This window comes from Bos indicus x Bos taurus, chromosome 29 (assembly GCF_003369695.1).
Source record: "Bos indicus x Bos taurus breed Angus x Brahman F1 hybrid chromosome 29, Bos_hybrid_MaternalHap_v2.0, whole genome shotgun sequence".
NCBI lineage: Eukaryota > Metazoa > Chordata > Mammalia > Artiodactyla > Bovidae > Bos > Bos indicus x Bos taurus.
Genome location: NC_040104.1, coordinates 49,182,389 through 49,204,090, shown reverse-complemented (window position 1 = coordinate 49,204,090; position 21,702 = coordinate 49,182,389). Strand labels below are relative to the sequence as shown.

At 44.4% G+C, this 21,702-nt stretch overlaps 1 protein-coding gene across 1 annotated transcript in view; it reads right to left on the bottom strand.

Moving 5' to 3' along the window:
* The window catches only part of FAT3 (FAT atypical cadherin 3), an 801,278-nt gene that overhangs the window by 109,984 nt on the left and 669,592 nt on the right, over positions 1-21,702 (bottom strand). The window contains 6 exon segments of the mRNA XM_027532628.1: positions 231-384; positions 1,381-1,577; positions 7,721-9,485; positions 9,487-11,795; positions 17,235-17,445; positions 21,169-21,444. Of these exon segments, the coding sequence (XP_027388429.1) occupies positions 231-384; positions 1,381-1,577; positions 7,721-9,485; positions 9,487-11,795; positions 17,235-17,445; positions 21,169-21,444 (4,912 nt within the window).

Below are 21,702 nucleotides of genomic sequence, written 5' to 3'. Positions count from 1 at the left end.
GATTCCCTGGTGCTACTACACGTAGGTAAAGTCAGGGCAAGTTTACAAGTCAAATGAGGTTTGTGTCTTGCAGACACAATGTGCCGCTAGCATTTCTTAAGAGTCCAAGATAACAGAGTGTCACATTAAGGCTCTTAGATACCAACTACCCCCTAGTGATAAGACCAAGTGAAAACTTAACTTCTCTTGTGGATTAACAATGTAATTTCAGAGAATAAATTTTGTCTTACCACTTTCTGGATCTAGAAAAAATTCATTGTTTCCAGGTCCATAGAGTGAGTATCGTATATCTCCATTGGGTCCAATGTCAGCATCCTTGGCACTGACCTTCAGGATGATTTTGTTTGATGGAATGTCTTCGGGAAGTAATGCTGTGTATGCAACCTGGGCAAAGGCAAAATCATTAGTATGTGTGGGGCGATTGCCATATTAGCCTTATAAATGATTTCTTTAAAAAGGCACTCGCATAATTTATCTTCAGTTACGTTTTTCCTTTACTGCAGAATCATCTTACACCATCCGATGAAACATAAAATATCTCTTGCCCTGCCTCTTGCATGCTCATTCATTCAACAAATGCTAATTGAGCTGCTACTATGGGGGAGGGGTACAATGTATTGAGATGCTAGGGGTACAATGCAGAAGAAAACAGACAAAAATCCCTGCCCCTGAGGAACTGTGATATGCATCAGATAATGATCGTATCAGATAGTGATCAAGCACCAGGAAGTCCTTGGGACCCTTCAACTTTAAAGAGCCACTACTAACATCAGGCATTAGTAAGATTTGCAAAAATTTTCTAAGCTAAAGAACACCAATATTGTCTCGCAGTCCACATGTAAGGGAAAGGTAAATGAAGGGTCATTTAATTTGGTAAGAAAGAATAGAAAGTCAATAATTGACACCTTGCATTGGCTCTCATGCTCTGAACTATGGGGGAAATGACACTTTATGAGAAGCCTGGAGACCCAGCTTCATTACCAACATTGCTGCCAGCCAGCTGTATAAACTTAACACAACAAAAGTAATTCATACTTTTGAGCGGCCCATTTTTCTTTTATGAAATCAGTAGTTTAGATATGAAAAAAATCACAATATTCTTTATGATTCCTTAAAAAGCTTTTTATTTTAAGAGTCCTGATTTTATTTTTTGTTTGTATTTTTTAATGGGCAGAATTAGGTACTAATTGTGCTACCTATACTCTTTCCATGTTTATAGTATTTCATCCTCTTACATGCTTATATAAAATTGGACCGCACTAATTAAGGAGAAAGGAACAGAATGTAGCCAGGTTTTAAGGAGAAAAATGAAATGGGTTTTGACTTAATTTTAGAGAAGCAGAGTGAAAAGCAGCAATCCGACATGGCCACAGATCTCACCTGATCACACACAGGGCTATTGTCATTCACATCACTGACAGTCACTTCCACCATGGCCTGCGTGACAAAGAGCCCATCGGTGGCAGTAATATTGAGGAAGTAAATGTCTTGTTCTTCTCTATCCAGATGTCGCTTCACGTAGACCTTCCATTCGCTCTGCACCAGGCCCAGGGCAAACCTTCCTCGGGGGTTCCCTCCTGAAGTGAAAAGAGAGTTTCTGAAGATGAGCAATGAAAAGCTTTGATCTCCACCTACAGTGAGAGGCCTGTGCAAGGTCAACCAGGTGCCTCTCAAACTGCATCATTTACGAGACTGGAAAAAAACTGACACTTCCTTTTGATTCTCCTGCAACAAAGCATGATATTTATATGCTTGGCTTGTGTGGAAAGTAAAACAGTAACTTTCCAAGGGAAGAAAACGCACTTAGAGAAGCCGGAGATGATCTCTTGTTTAGCTCCCCTTAAGGACAATCAAATTCAAACTGTGAACAATCAATCTTCTTCTCAGATGATACAATTGTCTTTCCATTCCGTCTCAAGAGAGGATGTAATACACTATAGCTCTTGTTACCCAGACAATTTCATTAGCCGTTGATTATGCAATCAAGGAAAGGCAGTCAGCTCTATTAAGGGATGTGTTAATGAAGGCGTTATCATACCGCGGCTCTTCTTTTAAGGACTAAAATCTGGGGGAGAAAAGTTTGTGTGACAGAGGAAGACCCATTTGGAGTAAAGAGCCCCAATGAGGGGTTATTGAAGGAGGCGCTCAAAGATAAGCACTGCAATTAGATCAAATTTATCAGAGGGAAGCTGGTGAAAATGGAAGAAAAGGAGAAGAGTTGGAGCGGAACCACTTTTGATGCGGCTGAAACAATGAAAGTGGTCCCAGCAATATTCCTTTCCCACATCGCTGAGCTACATGGAGACAAAAGCAGCTTGGAAGAAGGAAGAAGAAAACCAGCTTGACCTTCCAAACGTGAAGAAGGAGATGACGTCACTTCAAGCATGGAGGAAGACTGGACGAGACGCCTGGCCTGAAGCCCAGACTCCAGGTAGAGCCTCACGGTTTCTTTGGTTTGGGGGCATTCAACACGTATTTGTCACCTGCTCAGGACCATGCGCTGTGCCACGAAGTGGGGCTACAGCAGTGAACAAAAGTGACAAAAATCCCTGCTTTTGTGCTGGAGTTCACTTTCTGGTGGGAAAGATTGACAATAAACAAATAAATAAGGAAAGCCTACTGCCTGTTGGCTGCTGCTGCACTGAAAAAGTGGAGCCATCTCACCTTCTTACAAAGAATCTTTAAAAGAGTGCGAGCTAAGAGTTAGTTGTGCCCGCCTCTTTGTGACCCCATGGACTACAGCCCACCAGGCTCCTCTGTTCATGGGATTCCCCAGGCAAGAATACTGGAGTGGGTTGCCATGTCCTCCTCCAGGGGATCTTCCTGACCCAAGAATCGAACCCTCGCCTCTTTGCATCTTCTGTGCTGGCAGGCGGGTTCTTCATCACTAGCACCACCTGGGAAGCCCCAGCCTGGACACAGCTGTAACCAAGCAGGGTCCCACGAGGCCTTTCCAGAATAGACCCCACCCATGTCCTGTCCTCTGCCTGCTTTTGTTAAATTTGTTTTTTTATTGAAGGATAATTTGCTTTACAAAATTTTGTTGTTTTCTGTCAATCTCAACATGAATCAGCCATAGGTATACATATATCCCCTCCCTTTGGAACCTCCCTCCCATCTCCCGCCCCACTCCACCTCTCTAGTTTGATACAGAGCCTCTCTTTGAGCTTCCTGAGCCATATAGCGAATTCCCATTAGCTATCTATTTTACATATGGTAATGTAAGTTTCCATGTTACTCTTTCCATACATCTCACCCTCTCCTCCGGAGAAGGCAATGGCACCCCCCTCCAGTACTCTTGCCTGGAAAATCCCATGGACGGAGGAGCCTGGAAGGCTGCAGTCCATGGGATCGCTGAGGGTCGGACACAACTGAGAGACTTCACTTTCACTTTTCACTTTCCTGCATTGGAGAAGGAAATGGCCACCACTCCAGTGTTCTTGCCTGGAGAATCCCAGGGACGGGGGAGCCTGGTAGGCTGCCCTCTATGGGGTTGCACAGAGTTGGACATGACTGAAGCGACTTAGCAGCAGCAGCAGCACCCTCTCCTCATGTCCACAAGTCTATTCTCTACGTCTGTTTCTCCATTTCTCTCCTTTAAATCTGCCTGCCTTTTCTCTGTGGCAGTACTTTAGTCCAAGAATAAATTTAATCTGAGAAGTGAGAAAATGCAGAAAGGAAAACAAGCAAGAAAAAATGATAATGCATTAGCCATTAAACAAAGTAAAGGACCTTTAGTTCCTCCTCGGAGACTATAGATAACATTCTGAGCCATGTCCTTTGAGTTGTTTTGCAGATACTGCACCTCCCAGGTCAAAGAAGTTAACTATGCTACCCACAAGCACATAGACCCCAAACCAGTTGGAACCAGAAGGTTGATGATGCTGACTCGTCATCACCATCTCAACCAACTGGAAGAATGTCCACAAGCTGATCATACCCTGTGCCTTAAACACTATAAGGCTCCTCACTGCCCACTCCCCAGGATGGAACACACAGTCTTGGGGGCATTAGCCCACTGTGGCCCCCTTTGCCTGGCAAAGCAATAAAGCTATTTCTTTCCACGTTACCCCAAACTGTTTTTGAGATTTAATATGGCACTGGTGCACAGTTCAGTTCAGTCCAGTCGCTCAGTCATATCCGACTCTTTGCGACCCCATGAACCGCAGCACGCCAGGCCTCTCTGTCCATCACCAACTCCCGGAGTCCACCCAAACCCATGGCCATTGAGTTGGTGATGGCAACCAACCATCTCATCCTCTGTCGTCCCCTTCTCCTCCTGCCCTCAATCCTTCCCAGCATCAGGATCTTTTCAAATGAGTCAGCTCTCTGCATCAGGTGGCCAAAGTATTGGAGTTTCAGCTTCAGCATAAGTCCTTCCAATGAATATTCAGGACTGATTTCCTTTAGGATGGACTGGTTTGATCTCCTTGAAGTCCAAGGGACTCTCAAGAGTCTTCTCCAACACCACAGTTCAAAAGCATCAATTCTTCAGCGCTCAGCTTTATTTATAGTCCAACTCTCACATCCATACATGACCACTGGAAAAACCATAGCCTTGACTGGATGGACCTTTGTTGACAAAGTAATGTCTCTGCTTTTCAATATGCTGTCTAGGTTGGTCATAACTTTCCTTCCAAGGAGTAAATGTCTTAATTTCATGGCTGCAATCACCATCTGCAGTGATTTTGGAGCCCAGAAAAATAAAGTCAGCCACTGTTTCCACTGTTTCCCCATCTATTTGCCATCAAGTGATGAGACCGGATGCCATGATCTTAGTTTTCTGAATGTTGAGCTTTAAGCCAACTTTTTTACCTCCCCTGTAACACTGGTGCACAGAGGCTGGATTTTGGCAATTTAACCATGGGCTAAATGAACCATAGTGGACAGACAATGCAGAGAAGCTGAGAGCTGCACATTTCTCCAGGGCAGTGATTCTCAACTGAGAGTGGCTAGTCCCATATCCCTGGGACATTTGTCAATGCCAAGAGACATTTCTGAATGTCCCATTAAGGGTGATGCCAGTGGCCGGGCTACTGGAATCTACTGGGTAGGAGCCATTGGTGCTGGTAACCATCCCACACTGCCACCTGCAGCAAGGAACGGCTGCCCACAGTACAGACTTATCCGACCCTCAAGGCCAATCTGCTGAGGTTGAGAAAAATGCTCTGGTGAGGCACGGGTTCTCCCTGGGATATCACTTTCCTCCACCACTGACTAGGATTCAATTAGGCTTCAGTGGAATATGATTTCAGCATGCACAAATGTAACCTCTCTATTAAACGCTTTCAGTGTAGGCCCACACTGCTCTTTTGTAAAATGAAATGATTAATGGTCCTTTGTTCATCTGTGGCAGCACAGCCAAGTTGTGTTACATCAAGAGCAAAAGTTAAATCTAATTAAAATCAGTTGGTGGTTGGCACGGCTAATGGTAACAGTAGCTTGAAGCTATTCTGTTCTCATTACTTTGGTAAAGTCGATGGGATGGTCCCTTAAACCATCCACTGAGAATTCAGAGACAACGTGTAAATAATTAAAGCTGAGTATTTAACTTTTCTTCCAAATAGAAAAGTATCCCTCCAAATGCCTACAAAGCTTTTTGTCTGAAACTGAATGCAAATAAATCCAAGTGATCCTGTACTCACCTTTCTTTCCTCACCACAATCGCTCATGTCTTTATTGCAGAAATATACATTTTAATGAAAACGCACACAGACACACACACAATGGAAGGTATCAGAAAAAGCATAAATGCATTAAGACTTTTAAACAGAAAACAGCCTCAAGAAAGCAGTTGCATAAAGAAGAGGAGTGTGCAGGGAGATGTGAGGGTCCTGAGCACAGGCACAGATGCTCTCCTGTGGGTCTTATTCTGCAGTGATTAATTAACTTTCTCACTAAAGTACTTAAGAAGATTTTGCGTCCTAAGGGCATTCTAATTAATTCATTTTTCACTTTGAATAATGTTGTTTTTCTAAAGGGAAGCCACCTGACTACAAGTATGGATGGATTCTTTGAAATTTTTTGGCACTCTGCTTATGTTCTGCCTTTGAATGGCACAACATCAAGATATTAGCTTTAGAACCCCCAAACAGGAAGACTGCTCCCACAACATCAACCTCTCCTCTTAGAAGTTGAAGGCCATCACCCCTGGAAAGCGAGCCCTGATCGGTGATACCCCATTTTCACTCTGACACAAGATGCTCAGAGCAATGGTGACATGTGTGTGTGTGCGTTCTGTGTGACCTCACTTGTCTATCTTGGCTTTCCTATTGAACTGCTATTTACTATTTGGAAAGACAGAAAAGGGACCGAAAAGATTTGCCATGTCAGGACACATACCCTTTGACTTGGAGTTATAATTTAAGATTTTTCAGCCAAAAAAACCCCCCAAAAAACGCCCTCTGATTTATATGCGTGCATGCGTATATGTGTGTGTGCATGCATCTGAGTTTTTATTATCAGGAAAAAACTTGTAAATAAAGCTATTTATTTTCTTACCATTACAAAAAGTAGGAAAAAGGAATATACTTAAAAATAAAGTCCTCTATCAAAGCACAAATGCATTAAGACCGTTAAACAGAAAACAACATTAAGAAAACAGCTCCATAAAGAAAAAGAAGAGTAGTGTGGAAGGGAAGTGTTGTGTTTTTTTCCATTAAAATGTATATTTCTGCAGTAAAGACATGAGTGATAATGGTAAGGAAAGAAAGGTGAGTAAAGCATCACTTTGATTTATTTATATTCATTTCAGACAAAAAGCTTCTTAGGCATTCTGTTATTTTTATTTCTTCAACTGGGATATTTGGCTGGACTCTTTTTAAATTTTATTTCTTTATTTTGGCTACTCTGTGTGGCATGTGGGATCTTAGTTCCCTGACTGGGGACCGAACTTGTGTCCCTTAAACTGGAAGCAAGGAGTCTTAGCCACTGGACTGCCAGCAAAGTTGGACTTTTTTTCAAATGATAAAAATTGACTATCAAACTGGGTCATCTGTCACAAGCAAACTTCTGCTGCTACTGCTGCTAAGTCGCTTCAGTAGTGTCTGACTCTGTGCAACCCCATAGACGGCAGCCCACCAGGCTCCACTGCCCCTGGGATTCTCCAGGCAAGAACACTGGAGTGGGTTGCCATTTCCTTCTCCAGTGCATAAGAGTGAAAAGTGAAACTGAAGTCGCTCAGTCGTGTCAGACTCTTCGTGACCCCATGGACTGCAGCCTTCCAGGCTCCTCCGTCCATGGGATTTTCCAGGCAAGAGTACTGGAGTGGGTTGCCATTGCCTTCTCTGGTCACAAGCAAACTAATGAACTGCAAAATCTGGCTGAGTTAGTAACAACTAAAGAACTGAGTTGTCTCAGCCCCAGAGAGGTAAGATAACTCCTCAAACCCTCATCTCACGTCTTTCTCCCCTAATCTTACCCCTCTGCTGTGCATGTGTGTGTGCTGTCGCTTCAGTCATGTCTGACTCTGTGGGACCCCATGGACTGTAGTCCGCCAGACTCTGTCGTAGGATTCTCCAGGCAAGAACACTGGAGTGGATTGCCACACCCTCCTCCAGTGGATCTTCCTGACCCTGGGGTCGAATCTGTGTCTTCTGTGGCTCCTGCACTGCAGGTGGATTCTCTACCACTGAGCCACTGGGGAAGCCCGCCCCCTGTCACCTTCCATCTTTCTTTAGGAAGCAAAGCATAGAGTGAACATCGAGGGTGGCAGCCTTACCTGTAATATGGTAGCTCACTTGGCGATTGATGTCAGACGTGTCTCTGTCCCACGTGCTGAGGACGGCTACCACCTCGCCTGGAGGGTCACTCTCCTTCACATTCCCTCGGTACACCTCGTGGGCAAAGACTGGAGTGTTGTCATTTATATCTGTCACCCTGACAGACACCAGTGCCGTGGAAGAAAGAGAGAAGGCTTCCCCGAGGTCGGAGGCCACCACGGAGAAGGTGAACATGGGGTCTGTCTCATGATCCAGGTCCTTCAGGGTACTGATCCAGCCTGTGTTGCTGTCGATGCTGAACGCTTCCATCACCTTCTCGGGCTGGGAATCCGAGTGGAGGGAGTAGGTGACCTGCCCGTTGGCTCCCCAGTCCACATCCATGGCTCTCACCTGTGTTAGTTTGGTGCCCACGGGCATCCCTTCCATGATGATTGTCTCATAGTTTGAAGTTTCAAAGACCGGCTTGTTGTCATTCAGATCCAGTACCTTGACGTCTACATCCACCGTGAACACAGCGTCTACTTTGTCCAGGGGCATAGTGGCTGCCACTTTGAAGTGGAAAGCGGGGCTGACCTCGTGGTCAAGACGCTTGTCCAGCTTGATCGTGCCTGTTTCCTGTTCTATGATGAAGACATTGCCTTTGTTATTTTCCAGCCGCTCCCCATTAACTGTGCTGAATGTGACCTTCTGAGTGGGCAAAATCCTCAGGGTATCCACCGTGCTCCCAATGGCTGTATCTTCTGACACGGTGAAGGAATACTGAGACTGGGTAAAGGAGGGCACGGATGTTTCAGGGGGTAAGACGTGGATATAGACAGGAATGAGGGAGTGCTTCACTGGGATGCCCCCGTCCACTGCTTTGACAAAGAAGGACAGCACTGTGTTCTTCAGCTGGTTAAAATGGCCCTTGGTGACCATCCAGCCATTGTCAGGGTCAATTTCCAGGAGGTCAGCCACTGAGACCGAGGCCTCACTATAGAGGGAGTAAGTAATCCTTGCATTTGCGCCATCATCTGGGTCCATGGCTTGGACCTGTGTGACCAGGTGGCCCCGCCCAACATCTGCCCTGACGCTGGCTCTGTATTCCACTGTCAAGAACTGGGGGGCATTGTCATTTTCATCCACTACAATCACCCGCACCGTACAGAAAGTTGTTCTTCCCCCGCCATCGAGGGCCCTCAAAAAAATACTGATGTCTCCTTCCAGAGGGTTTTCCCTATCGAGTCTTTCTGTTGTGGTGACCTGTCCATTGCCATCTATGAGGAATCTATCCTTTGCAAAGTCATTGATGATGGCATAGCTGATCTGCCCATACATCCCCGGATCCCCATCTGTGGCTCGAACGTGGATTACCTTTGTCCCAGCGGCTGCGTTCTCTCTCACCTCAGCTACATAGGTGCTCTGTGAAAAGGCAGGGCTGTACAGGTTGGCTCCAAGGACCCTGATATGCACTTGGGCGGTGCTCGTGAACAACCCATCAGAGACCGACACGTTGAGACTGTACAGAGGCTCCATCCGCTGCTTGCGGTGGTTGGACAGTGTAATGATGCCACTCTTGCTGTCCATCAGAAAGCTCGTCCGGTCATTCCCAGATAAAATGCTGTATTCCAACCGGTCAAAGTCAGAGCTGTCTGCATCAGAGGCTTGCACACAGGTTACAAAATGGCCCCGGGGGGCTAATTCACTCACATATGACTCATAAATGAGCTGATTAAAGACTGGAGGGTTGTCATTTACGTCTGAGATATAGATATGAACCAGGACCCTCGCTGCTCAGTGATGGGAAGCCATTATCTGTGGCTCTGACTTTCAAAGTGCAGTGTTGCACTGACTCGTGGTCCAGCATCCGCGCCGTCAGGATCAAGCCACTTGCGCTGTCTATGTGAAAATAATCCGTACTGTTGTAAGTATCCTGGACAATCTGATAATGGACCATTTTATTGTTTCCTGAGTCTGCATCAGTAGACACAACTTGTAAAACAGGTGTCCCGATGAGGGACGCTTCTGATAATGTTGTATTGTATGTGGGTTGACCGAAAATAGGGGGGTTGTCATTCACATCGTTAACAAGCAGGTCAATGGTAACTTCAGCCCTGGCCCCAGTAAGCGCATCACTGGCTCTTACTGTCAACTTGTAAACTGATGTCATTTCATAATCCAAAGGGCTAATGACTTTCAGGACCCCAGTGTCAAAGTCAATGTTAAATTGTTTATACAGATCCCCATCAATAATGATATATATGATGCCTTGCCCTTCTGGACTGGTGGCGTTGATGCTTAGAATGGGGGTATCCATGGCAATATCTTCATTGACAGATGCTGTATAAAAGGGCTTATCAAACACAGGCATTGCTTTGTTGACAATAGTGATGGGAAGTTCCACGGATGTGGACAAAGAGGGTTTTCCACCATCTCTGGCTAGGATGGTGACTCCATACTCAATGTTGGACAAGTCTGAGTTGAATGCTTCTTTTAAAATAACATTGCCTGAATTAGGGTTAATTTCGAAGTGGCCATAGTCATCCTGTAGGACGTAGGTCACTTCTCCATTTGCACCTTTGTCTTTGTCAATGGCCGTCACTCGGTAAATCAGAGTGCCAGGCTCAGCATCCACCTGTACGGCAGCGTAGTAAGGGAGACCCACAAAGACTGGAGAGTTGTCGTTTATGTCTTCAATGCTAACCCTGACCACCACCCTCGCCACCCGTAGATGGTCAAGCTCTCGGCTGGCTTCCACCACCAGCTCATATAACTCCTGCTCCTCACGGTCAAAGGGGACTCCGGTGGTCTGAATGACCCCTGAGGTAGATTTTATCTTGAACTTGTTTCCTGGGTTTAAGATGCTATATTTTAAGGGCTCATTAAGGCGATTTCCAACTGCATTGACAATAGCAACTTTGGTTATGTTAGTGTTGTTCTCTGAGATGGAGGTGGAGTAAAAGTTTTGAGTAAAGTGGAGGCCACTGTCCATGGCTTCTTTAACCAAGATGGTAACCATCGATGTACTGTAGAACTTTCCATCAGACACCTTCACTATCAGCATGTAGTGATCTTTGGAGAGGTTGTTGTTTTTCACGGTGAGCACTCCACTATTTGAGTCAATTAAGAAATGATCCAAGCTGCCTTCCATTAGGCTGTACGTCAGTTCAGGGGGTACCTCGGAGTCAGGATCCACGGCACTAACTTTCAGAACCTCCACTCCGACATAGGTCGGTAGAAGTAAGATAGTCTCGAACACAGCCTGAGTGAACACAGGTGGGTTGTCATTCACGTCCGTGACCTCTATGGTGACTTCAACGGGACTCTCCGCGGTCAGCTGAGGGCTACCACTGTCTCTCACATGCACGTGAAAATGGAAATGGGCGATGGCCTCGTGGTCCAGGCTGGCGATTGTTCTGATCGCCCCTGTGCTGGAGTCCACTGTGAAGAACTTCTTGGCTGTGGACTCCACAATCTGATACACAAGCAGAGCATTCCGGTTGCTGTCGGCATCAGTGGCTCGAATCACCAGGGGGCTGTTATCCAAGCTCCTGACAATGCTATTGATGGGGGCTGCCTCGCTGAGGCTGCCCGAATACTGAGAAAAGAGAAAAACTGGCGCATTGTCGTTTTCATCAACAATCTGAATGTTGACTGTGACATTGGAAGCCATTCCTGCCATGTTGGTGGCCTGGACAATGAGCTGATAAGAGGAAGTCCGCTCGTAATCCAGCGCCTTCCGAGTGGTGATGACTCCAGAATAGGGGTTTATGGTGAAGATCCCATCAACATTTCCATCTTTCACTTCATAAATGAGAGTGGATTGACTGATGGCAGAGATTAGAATGACAGATGTTCCAACATCAACATTTTCATTCACTTCTGCTTGGTAGTCTTTGTGAGTGAACCTGGGGTTAGAATTATCAGACATGGTGACAGAAATGCGCACGATGGCGGTGGCAGACATCGGTGGGGAACCCTGGTCCGTGACTTTGACTGACAGGACAAACTGACCCATTGTCGTCATGTCTGGCTCTTTGGAAACTGTGATGATACCCAGGACTGGTTCAATCTTAAATGTGTTCCCAGTATTCCCTGCAATAGAGAAATCAACAAGAAAATGAGTTCAAGTGGGTCATTTTCTGAAGAGTAACTCTTCATCTTGAGGCTACTTTACATAGCATGGCAAATAGAAGCAATTATTTGTTTTCACTCCACCTTATCCTGAAATAAAGAGAGACTTCCCTAAAAGGATATTCAAAAGACTTTGAAATGAATTTTCCAGTACATTGTGAATTTCAGATTAGTATCTTCAAAAACAGCCCAGCACTTATGTAGTTTCAAATTGGGAAATAAGAGTTTGTAGGAAAGACTTTTCTAGTAAGAATGCTTAGGACTTTCTTATTCCCAGATTGGGCTGGCACATGCCAGTCACACTGGTAAAAAGGCATTTATCCCGAAATCAGTGCCACAATTCCATGCTCTATGCTGTAAGAAAGAAGGTCGTAGGAATCGTGTCAGAACAGTATCACATAATCATTTGGTTTAAGATTATTCCAAAGGTAAGTTTTGCTGCATGGAATTGGTATTGTTTCATATCCTCAGGATCAACTTCATTCCCAACAGTACTTAGGGGAGCGGGAGGGGGTTTGCTGCTCAGGCATGGAGAATTCTTCTCAAGTCATCATTTGCTTTGTAAGCTGTGAGAATTTTTTTCCGAATCCCTTACACGCCAACACACACACACACACATGCACACATGGATGTAACAGTGGACATAAAAAATGACAAGGCACTTGTTTCAATTGGTAGCCATTCTATTTGCTAAACTTTTGAGAGGTTTCTGGTGAAGTACAGAAGGGTTCATAAGAAGTGGCACTGAAACCAAGAACTTGAGGCATAAACCTCAGGAGACTGAGAGGCTGTAGCCCGCTGTGCACTCTGACCCCTGACACTGTGGAAGCTGAGAGGCCTGCCTCTGAGACAGGCAGGGGTGACATCCGGGACTGTGGAGGGTGAGGAAAGGGGAGGAGAGAGTGCGGAACACAAAACGCAAAGAGCACCAAGAACGCGGCTCACAGGTCATGAACAGTGGGGAGTAGCATCCTTCACCAAATGGCTTTTTGCCTCTCTTGGGGCTTTCCCCTACTTCTCAAACAACACACATACTTCTGGGTCCCCAACTCTTTTACATCACAAGTTAAAAATCTAGGTTATTCAAATATATCTGAGTTTTTCTTACTTTTTGAAGTTCTATAGCATGGCAACATACAGAGAGTTTAAATGTCATTATCATGACAATAGGCTCCAGGATTGAGAAGGCAGGTAAGTACAGTGCTTATTGAAATATGGAGCTTCCCTGGTGGCTCAGTGGTAAAGAATCTGCCAGCCAATATAGGAGACATGGGTTCGATCCCTGACTCAGGAAGATCCCCTGGAGTAGGAAATGGCAACCCACTCCAGTGTTCCTGCCTGGGAAATCCCATGGACAGAGGAACCTGGTGAGCTACAATCTATGGGGTCACAAGAGTCAAAATATACAATAAATACAGCTATTTACACACTCCTTACTACGTACTTGTTAATTAAACTTTTCCAAGTCTGAAAACAAAAATGTCATGTTCCTGTGAAGTCTATTTGTATGTTTGTTTATTTCTCGACAGGGAGCAAATCTAACAGAGGTAAAGAATTTGATTCTGACCCCAAATGTGGACATGCCACCTGAACATGACCATTTCAGGATGACAACAAGAAGGCCAATGAGCTCAGGAACAAGCTTGCAAATTTTCAATGAATGGTACTGTGGAATTGAGTGTGCTCCAATATTTGATTCACAGACCCTCACAAGAAGGCAGGAATCATTTTACTTCAGCATCTCAGGGGAGGCAAACAGAGAGATACATGACATGTAGGCCTGAATGCTACATCCTCATTACGGGGCCCCATGTGGAGTTTTCATGTGAGACTTTTCTTCCTTTATGTGAGACCTTTCTTCTTCCAGGCTCAGGACATAACAGCAAGATACACATGGCAGGGATGAAAGAGGCCCAGCCTTTGACCCTGAGTAGCTCTGTTCCCCTCTGCGGTCCTGTGGCTATTGATCTCCTTGGTACCCCGCCCCAGGATGCTGTCCAGTGGCTGCTTTGTCTCTCTCTCTCTTCAGCGCACTGTCCTGCTTACTTGGAATCCACTTCCTGCTTACTCTCTTCTGCTCTACTTCAACCTTTGGAAGCTAATCTCTGCTTGTTTTCTTGGAATCTATGCCAATGCAGGAGATGTGGGTTCTATCCCTGGATCGGGGAGATTCCCTAGACAAGGAAATGGTAACCCACACCATTATTCCTCCTAAGAAAGCCCAGGGCCAGAGGAACCTGGTGGGTGACATCATGGGGTTTCAAAGAGTCAGACACGATTTAGTGACTCAGCAGTAACAACGGCATGGCTTCTTATAGACTTTCGGCAACTGGGCAAAACCTGTGCTGACATTACCTACCATTATGAATCTGGTATATAGCACAGTGCCTGGCACAAAAAAGGAGCTCAATAAATATTTGTTGAATGACCGAGAGAGGTAGACTCAAAAAAGATTAACTTTCCATCTGTATCCATCTTGGGGTCTAATACGCTCCCTCCCATCGTAATTTAGCTCTTTCCTAGTCCTGGTCTCTCCTGTACTGCCCTCTTTCCAAGCCACTCATAAACCACTGCTGGCACCAAACGTCAACCCTGAACTAAATATAAGACCTGAAGTTCTGCCCTTGATTCTACCTCAGTCCTTTGGGTAAAAACAAAAAGCTTCAGGGACTTCCTTGGAGATCCTGTAGCTGGGATTCTGAGCTCCCAAGGCAGGGGCCCAGGTTTGATCCCTGGCTGGGGAACTAGATCCCACATGCCACAATGAAAGATCCCTCAGGATACAACTGAGACTTGGTGCAGCCAAATTAATAATAAAAAAAAAAAAAGCTTCAGTAGTTACTTCAGGCCAGTCGGGGGACAGGAAATGCATTGCTGATGTTTACTCACTGAGTCATGTCCGACTCTCTGTGACCCCACGGACTGCAGCCCACCAGGCTCCTCTGTCCATGGCATCTTCCAGGCAAGAATCCTGAGTGGGCTGCCACTTCCTTCTCCAGGGGATCTTCCTGACCCAGGCATGGAACCCAAGTCTGTGTGTCTCATGCATTGGTAGGCAGATTCTTTATCATTGAGCCACCAGGGAAGCCTTAAATACGAACCACCAATAAAGAGAGTGAAATCTTCCTTATTGAGCTTTGTGAGAGTACTTAAATGAGTTGAGTTGGGCATGACTTAGTGAATAACAACAATACTTTACACCAAACTCTTGTTATTTGCTTCAAACTCCTGAACTAGCTGGGATCTGCCTGTCTTTTACCATGATCTGCAAAGAAACTTGGCTTAACCAGAACCAATCCAGGTCAAGCATAGGTCGGTCTGTCCTGTAATTCTCATTAGCTTTTTATACATCTAATCAAAGTTTATTCTTTGAGATACATAGCATGCCTTGGGTTTTCTGGAAATTCAAGTTTTCTGTAGAAAAGAAATTTTAATGGAAAAAAAAATTTTTCTGCCTAGCTTTAATTGAAGAAATGACTGAATTATTTCTCTATGATTAGCACTCGGCTACAGTCTTTGGAAGCTGAAAGATAAACAACACAGAACTTTCAGCTGGATGGTAAATTACCCTTAAATTACTCTTTGAGAACCCCCAAATTGGTTTTGAAATTGTCTGGTTATCTGAGAGGAGAAGTAGTATCCCTAATGACAAATATAAAAAACAAGTAGACACACGGACAAATGCTTAGAAGATGTTAAGCAAAGTAGAACTAAAACCATATACCTAAATGATTACAATGACATAAAAGAAGGTATATGCATAAATGAATGAGGAGAAAAGAAAAAAACACATATGATTAGGGGAGAACTGCAGAATGAATATAGAGAGTTACTGAATTGCCACATTTCCTGTGGCAGTATTTAAATATTTATTTTTTTAAGTTTCCCTATATTATTTGTGAAACTAAAGGAACAAGGAATGAATAACAAAATAATTAAAATGGCCTGTGATAAACAAGAAATGCAAAATAGCGTTTAAAAAAAAGTACTGTCAGGCCTGGCCTTCCCAGGTGGCACTAGTGGTAAGGAAGCCGCCTGCCAACGCAGGAGACATGGGAGACGTGGGCTTGATCCCTGGGTCAGGAAGATCCCCTGGAGGAGGACACAGCTCCCCACTCCAGCGTTCTTGCTGGAGAGTCCCATGGACAGAGGAGACTGGCGGGCTACAGTCCACAGGGGCACATAGTTGCACACGACTGAAGTGATTTAGCACACATCTACGCACACACGCACTGTCAAGCTTTAGGGTGAAAGGAAACTCTATGGAAAATTGGAAAAGAAATGGACAAATTCTCTTGGGGCACCTGGCTATTATGAACCCATGTCCTTTTTTTTTGGTATAGAGTTTACACAGTCTCATGTAAAATGTCAGTGTCTAATACAGGAAATAGTTTTATATTGTCATTCAATAGAGGGGCTATTTTTAAAGAAGATTGTTAGCTTTTTTCCTAAAACTTTTTAGTCCAAAGTTGTCATTGTAGCATTCATATTTTAATTCAACCACTCTCAAAAATGTTCCTTATATAAATCAAGAGAAAGAAGTGTTTCCAGTGCTAGCATGAAAGGAGACAGCATTTGGCATTATGCACGGCAGACATAATGTTGCAGAACACTTTGGAAATATGTGGCCTGAATGTTCAAAAAAGACAAAACAGGGAAAGAGAAAATTGAGCAGAAAAAGGATCTGTGTAATTTTTAGGCTTACGGTCCTCTCCTTGCTTGGACATTCATCTCTTCTATCATAAGTGTTTTCTAAGTGTCCATCTTCAGACCATCAGTAAACCACGGTCTTGCCTTCTAGATATTAAAATTGACTTTTTAAAATACTCTTAAGTTTTAACAACACAAGAGCCTGTATTTATTTCTCTGTCAGGTTGAGCAGGCTGTTGGGTCCTTACCCACTACCATGCTACTCATACCACCTCCAATGAAGGGAGTCTGTACTAACTGGGGTGTGCGGAGTGTGGGCATTTTTGAAGTCCACAGCCCACAGCCCACCTGCTGACAAGAAAACAATGATCTTTAAGCTTCAATTCACAGAACTGTCTGGCAGCCCTCCTATGATGGGAGGCTTTGGTTATTTCAGTCTGAGGCCATGGGCTTGTTGACCCATCAGAAAAAGCCACAGAGTTTATTATGCAGTCTCCTCTCTTCTCCATTCCAGAAAAATCTGAGATTGAACACAATAAAAGGAAACTCTTTCTTTGCTGTCAATGATGGAAAACATATTACTGAAATGCCAAGAACTTAATACACCATCACTGAGCAAATAGGGCAGTTGCTTGGCCAAAAAATCCATTTGGAGACATGCCAGTGGTAACTATGAGAATTTTACACGGTGATAAATACTCCTGAGGGTCCAGTGCCATGCATGATGCTGCTGTCTGCAACAGCTCTCACCTGCTTCTATGGTATACATGAGTTCTGCATTTTCCCCTTTGTCTTTGTCCAGAGCCGTCACCTGCAGTACAGCTGATCCCAGAGCAGCCGATTCAAACACGGACGCTTCATAGAGTGGGTTGGTAAAATAAGGGCTGTGATCGTTAGCATCTTCCACATTCACAATGACTCGGGCCAAGTTTCTTCGATAAGGAAACTCCTGATCTCTGACCTTGAGGCAAAATACAAGAAGCAATAGGACTAAAATCTTTAAGTTGCAAAGAATTCACATGGCTGTGCCTACAGTGAAATCAAAATGAAATCATGCACGGAAAGTGCTTGACCCGTTCCCAGGCCGAGTAGGTTCTCAGTAACTAACCGTGCTTCCAGCAAGTGGGGACATCGACTATGAACACGGTGAGAGCTGAGGCCACGCTGTATTGCTCAGCATTATGCCTGGCCTCTGGCCTGTGTCCGGTTCAGGCCGGAACTGAAGCCTGAATATCTCAAACACAGCGCTTTCCTCTGGTCTCCCTCACCCAGCCCTCTGTAATTTGCCTCAACAGTTGCTAATGGAACGGTGGATGGCGGCTCTTCTAAAGGGGAAACTGACATGTGGAAGTAATGAATGCAATGTAGGCACTGTCATTCATTCATTCATTCAACAAACATTTATTATCATCTATTATCTCTTAAGCCCCAAGATGGCCCCAGGTGTTTCAACAGTTCCCACCCTCAGTAGTTGACTAGGGAATGCAAACAAGTAAGTAGTCAGATAAAAGGCAAAAAGATAAATGCCAAAATATGAGTAAGCAGTAAGAAGAATGTAGCCTAGCTTATAAAACCAAGTAGAAGTGGAAAAATGCTGGGGGAGGTGGTGTGTGGCATATATTTCAGGCAAGAGGAACCAACGTAAATAAAGGTCCAGAGCTAAGAGAGAACCCTAACCACTGGGAAGATGAACCAATCTTAATTTCTAAAATGTGACACCCCCACACTGTGAAATACCAAAGAACCTTGCCTGACTGCTTTACAGTTCTCCCTGGTTTGCATATGGCAGGAGCTTAGTTCAGTTCAGTTGCTCAGTCATGCTCGACTCTTTGCAATCCCATGGACTGCAGGAGACCAGGCTTCCCTGTCCCTCACCAACTCCCAGAGCTTAGTAAAACTCATGTCCGTCGAGTCAGTAATGCCATCCAACCATCTCATCCTCTGTCATCCCCTTCTCCTCCCGACTTCAATCTTCCCCAGCATCAGGGTCTTTTCCAGCAAGTCAGTTCTTCACATCAGGTGGCCAAAGTATTGGAGTTTCAGCTTCAGCATCAGTCCTTCCAATGAATATTCAGGATTGATTTCCTTTAGGATGGACTGGTTGGATCTCCTTGCAGTCCAACAGACTCTCAAGTCTTCTCCAATACCACAGTTCAAAAGCATCAATTCTTCGGTGTTCAGCTTTCTTTATAGTCCAACTCTCACATCCATACATGACTATTGGAAAAAATATAGCTTTGACTAGATGGACCTTTATTGGAAAAGTAATGTCTCTGCTTTTTAATATGCTGTCTAGGTTGGTCATAGCTTTTCCTCCAAGGAGCAAATGTCTTAATTTCATGGCTGCAATCACCATCTGCAGTGATTTTGGAGCCCAAGAAAATAAAGTCTGTCATTGTTTCCCCATCTATTTGCCATGAAATGATGGGACCAGATGCCATGATCTTACTTTTCTTAATGTTGAGTTTTAAGGCAGCCTTTTCACTCTCCTCTTTCACTTTCATCAAGAGGCTCTTTAGTTCTTCTTCACTTTCTGCCATAAGGGTGGTGTCATCTGCATATCTGAGGTTATTGATATTTTTCCCAGCAATCTTGATTCCAGCTTATGCTTCATCCAGGCCAGCTTTTCGCATGATGTACTCTGCATATAAGTTCAATCAGCAGAGTGACAATATACAGCCTTGATGTACTCCTTTCCCAATTTTGAACCAGTCCTTTTTTCCATGTCCAGTTCTAACTGTTGGTTCCTGAGCTGCAGACAGATTTCTCAGGAGGCAGGTCAGGTGGTCTGGTATTCCCATCTCTTTCCGAATTTTCCACAGTTTGCTGTGATCCACATAGTCAAACCAGTCTACTTTGGTGTAGTCAATAAAGCAGAAGTAGAAGTTTTTCTGGAACTCGCTTGCTTTTTTGATGGTCCAGCAGGTGTTGAGCGTGTGAGAGGAGGGCACTTGTGCGGTAGTTTCAACATTCTTTGGCATTGCCTTTCTTTGGGATTGGAATGAAAACTGACCTTTTCCAGTCCTGTGGCAGAAGCTTGCAACTAATCAATTCTATAACACATGATTTTGCTATAATTGTATGCAGCATTAATCCAATGTGTGCTTTTTTTTTTGCGTTCAGGTATAGATCCCCTAACTTCAGAGAGATTTGAAGAAATTAGAAAATCTACCAAGAAAGGCCCTATCCCTTACCCTACCTTTACATATAAGGGGAAGGGGTTTTCAAAAATAGTACCTGAAGGGAGTTGAGCAAAATGACTAAAAGGGCTTAGCTTGGAGAAAGGCAGTATAAAGGAGTTGTTTGCTCTAAACACTCAGTTACATAAATGATAAATGATACAGGGTGAGCACACTGAACTCTGAGTTATTTAAGGAAAGAATGAACAGACATGGCTTGGAGAATGGTGTTAGTCGCTGGGAGGGGATTTCTGTTCCTGAAGAGATACATGTAAACGCTAGCCAGTTAGCATGCTAAGTTCCCTGTCTATCGACCAGCCTGCCCCACTAAGGACCACGCTGGACTCTGTACTTTGGGATTATTGAAATCTAGGTCTTTTCCAATCGAATGTCCAAGGGTGCAAGGACTTTGTCTCTTTTATATCCTCAGTGTCTAGAACGGAATGTAATACACAGTGGGTGCTGGAGAAATATCTGTTCAATGAACGCATGAATGAGCAGCCAGAGGAATGCATCTGATGAACCCGAGTCCCTCCTCCGTTCCCCGCACTCTCAGCTGGCAACCACAGCCAGCACCACGGCACTCAGCTTTCCTCTTGCTCAGAGAGGTTTCCAGACTTGGAAAGAAAGAGCAGCACTTACTGGAACATTACTTCAGCTGCTTGGGAATTGACAGCATCTTAGTGCATCTTGGAGTCAATCAGTACAGAAATTTAGTCTCTGCCCTCCTACCCAGTCTTAAGGAACTCAGGGGCCTCTGATAGGGAGTAGCTGTGAAATTTCCCAGGGGGCTCTTGGATAGTTAAAGGGACAGGTTTTAGGTCATAAACAAGGGTGTTTTCTTACTAATCTTTACTTCTCATTTATGCAAACTCGTCGAACTTTGCTTTATAATGAAAGCGACTCTTCTCATTTATGCAAACTCGTCGAACTTTGCTTTATAATGAAAGCGACTTCTACACAATTTGGAGACCCTATGAACCCAAATTTAGACTTATTTCTCCAGGCTTCTCAGGTGAGTTCTGAGATCTCTTTTGTGAGCCAGTATTTATCGCTAGGTCCAATGCCAGTGCAATAAGTAATAAATCAGTCCTCTAAATGCTTCTAAGGACTAAGGACTGTACAGGTCAAATAAAGGATTACCCTGTGATTATCTTCTCAGGGAACTTCTTTTAAAATTTCCACCAAATCTTCTGGACACGAACCAGTACCACAGCCTCGGAGATTTATGGAAACACGGTCTGTTACTTCCCTTTCGAGTCAGGCTGTCATGAGCCTTTACTGTACAATTTGTCTAAATTTCAGTTTGGCAAAAATAGGGAGTCAGTATCTAACAACAGTGATTCCCGTCTGAAGTAAAAAGGCAAGAATGAAGGCAACCCTGCTGTGAAAAGATCAAATTTACTACTACTTACAAAATTCAAGGGCCCTGCCCGCCTGGAGGCTAAGGCGTGCGCCTTAAGAAGGTGCTTCTGCTAGGAGAGCATTAAGCAGGCTGGTCCTACCATTATGTGCAGGATGTGCTTGTCTTGTGCCTCGTGGTCCAGCCTCTCGGCCGTGTAGAGGACGCCGGTGCTGGGGTCTATGCGGAACTTCCTCATGCTGATGGAGTCGATGCTGCTGTGGACAGTGTAGCTCAGCTTGTGCTTCTCATCTCTGTCTGTGGCTTCAATCTGCAGGATTTCTGTATCTGGAAGCACATCCTCAGAAATGGTCACGTCGTAATTTGGCTGAGAGAATTCTGGGCCGTTATCATTATTATCCAGCACTTTGATAAATACCTATAGTTAAAAGAAGACAAGAGTGATGACCAATGCCAATTTACTCACTGATAATAAAAGAGGCCCCTCCCTCTCTCTTCCCTCTGTGTCCTTGGATCCTAGCTTCAAACAGCTGTTTTAAATAGGTAGGGAGATTCTTACGAAAGCGCATTGTAATTAGAGATAGACAATAAACCAGCAGTTCACAATAACAGGAGTATAAACTGTGAGCATCAATATTCTCACTATTAATTGAACAGATGAGACAACCCCAGGAGG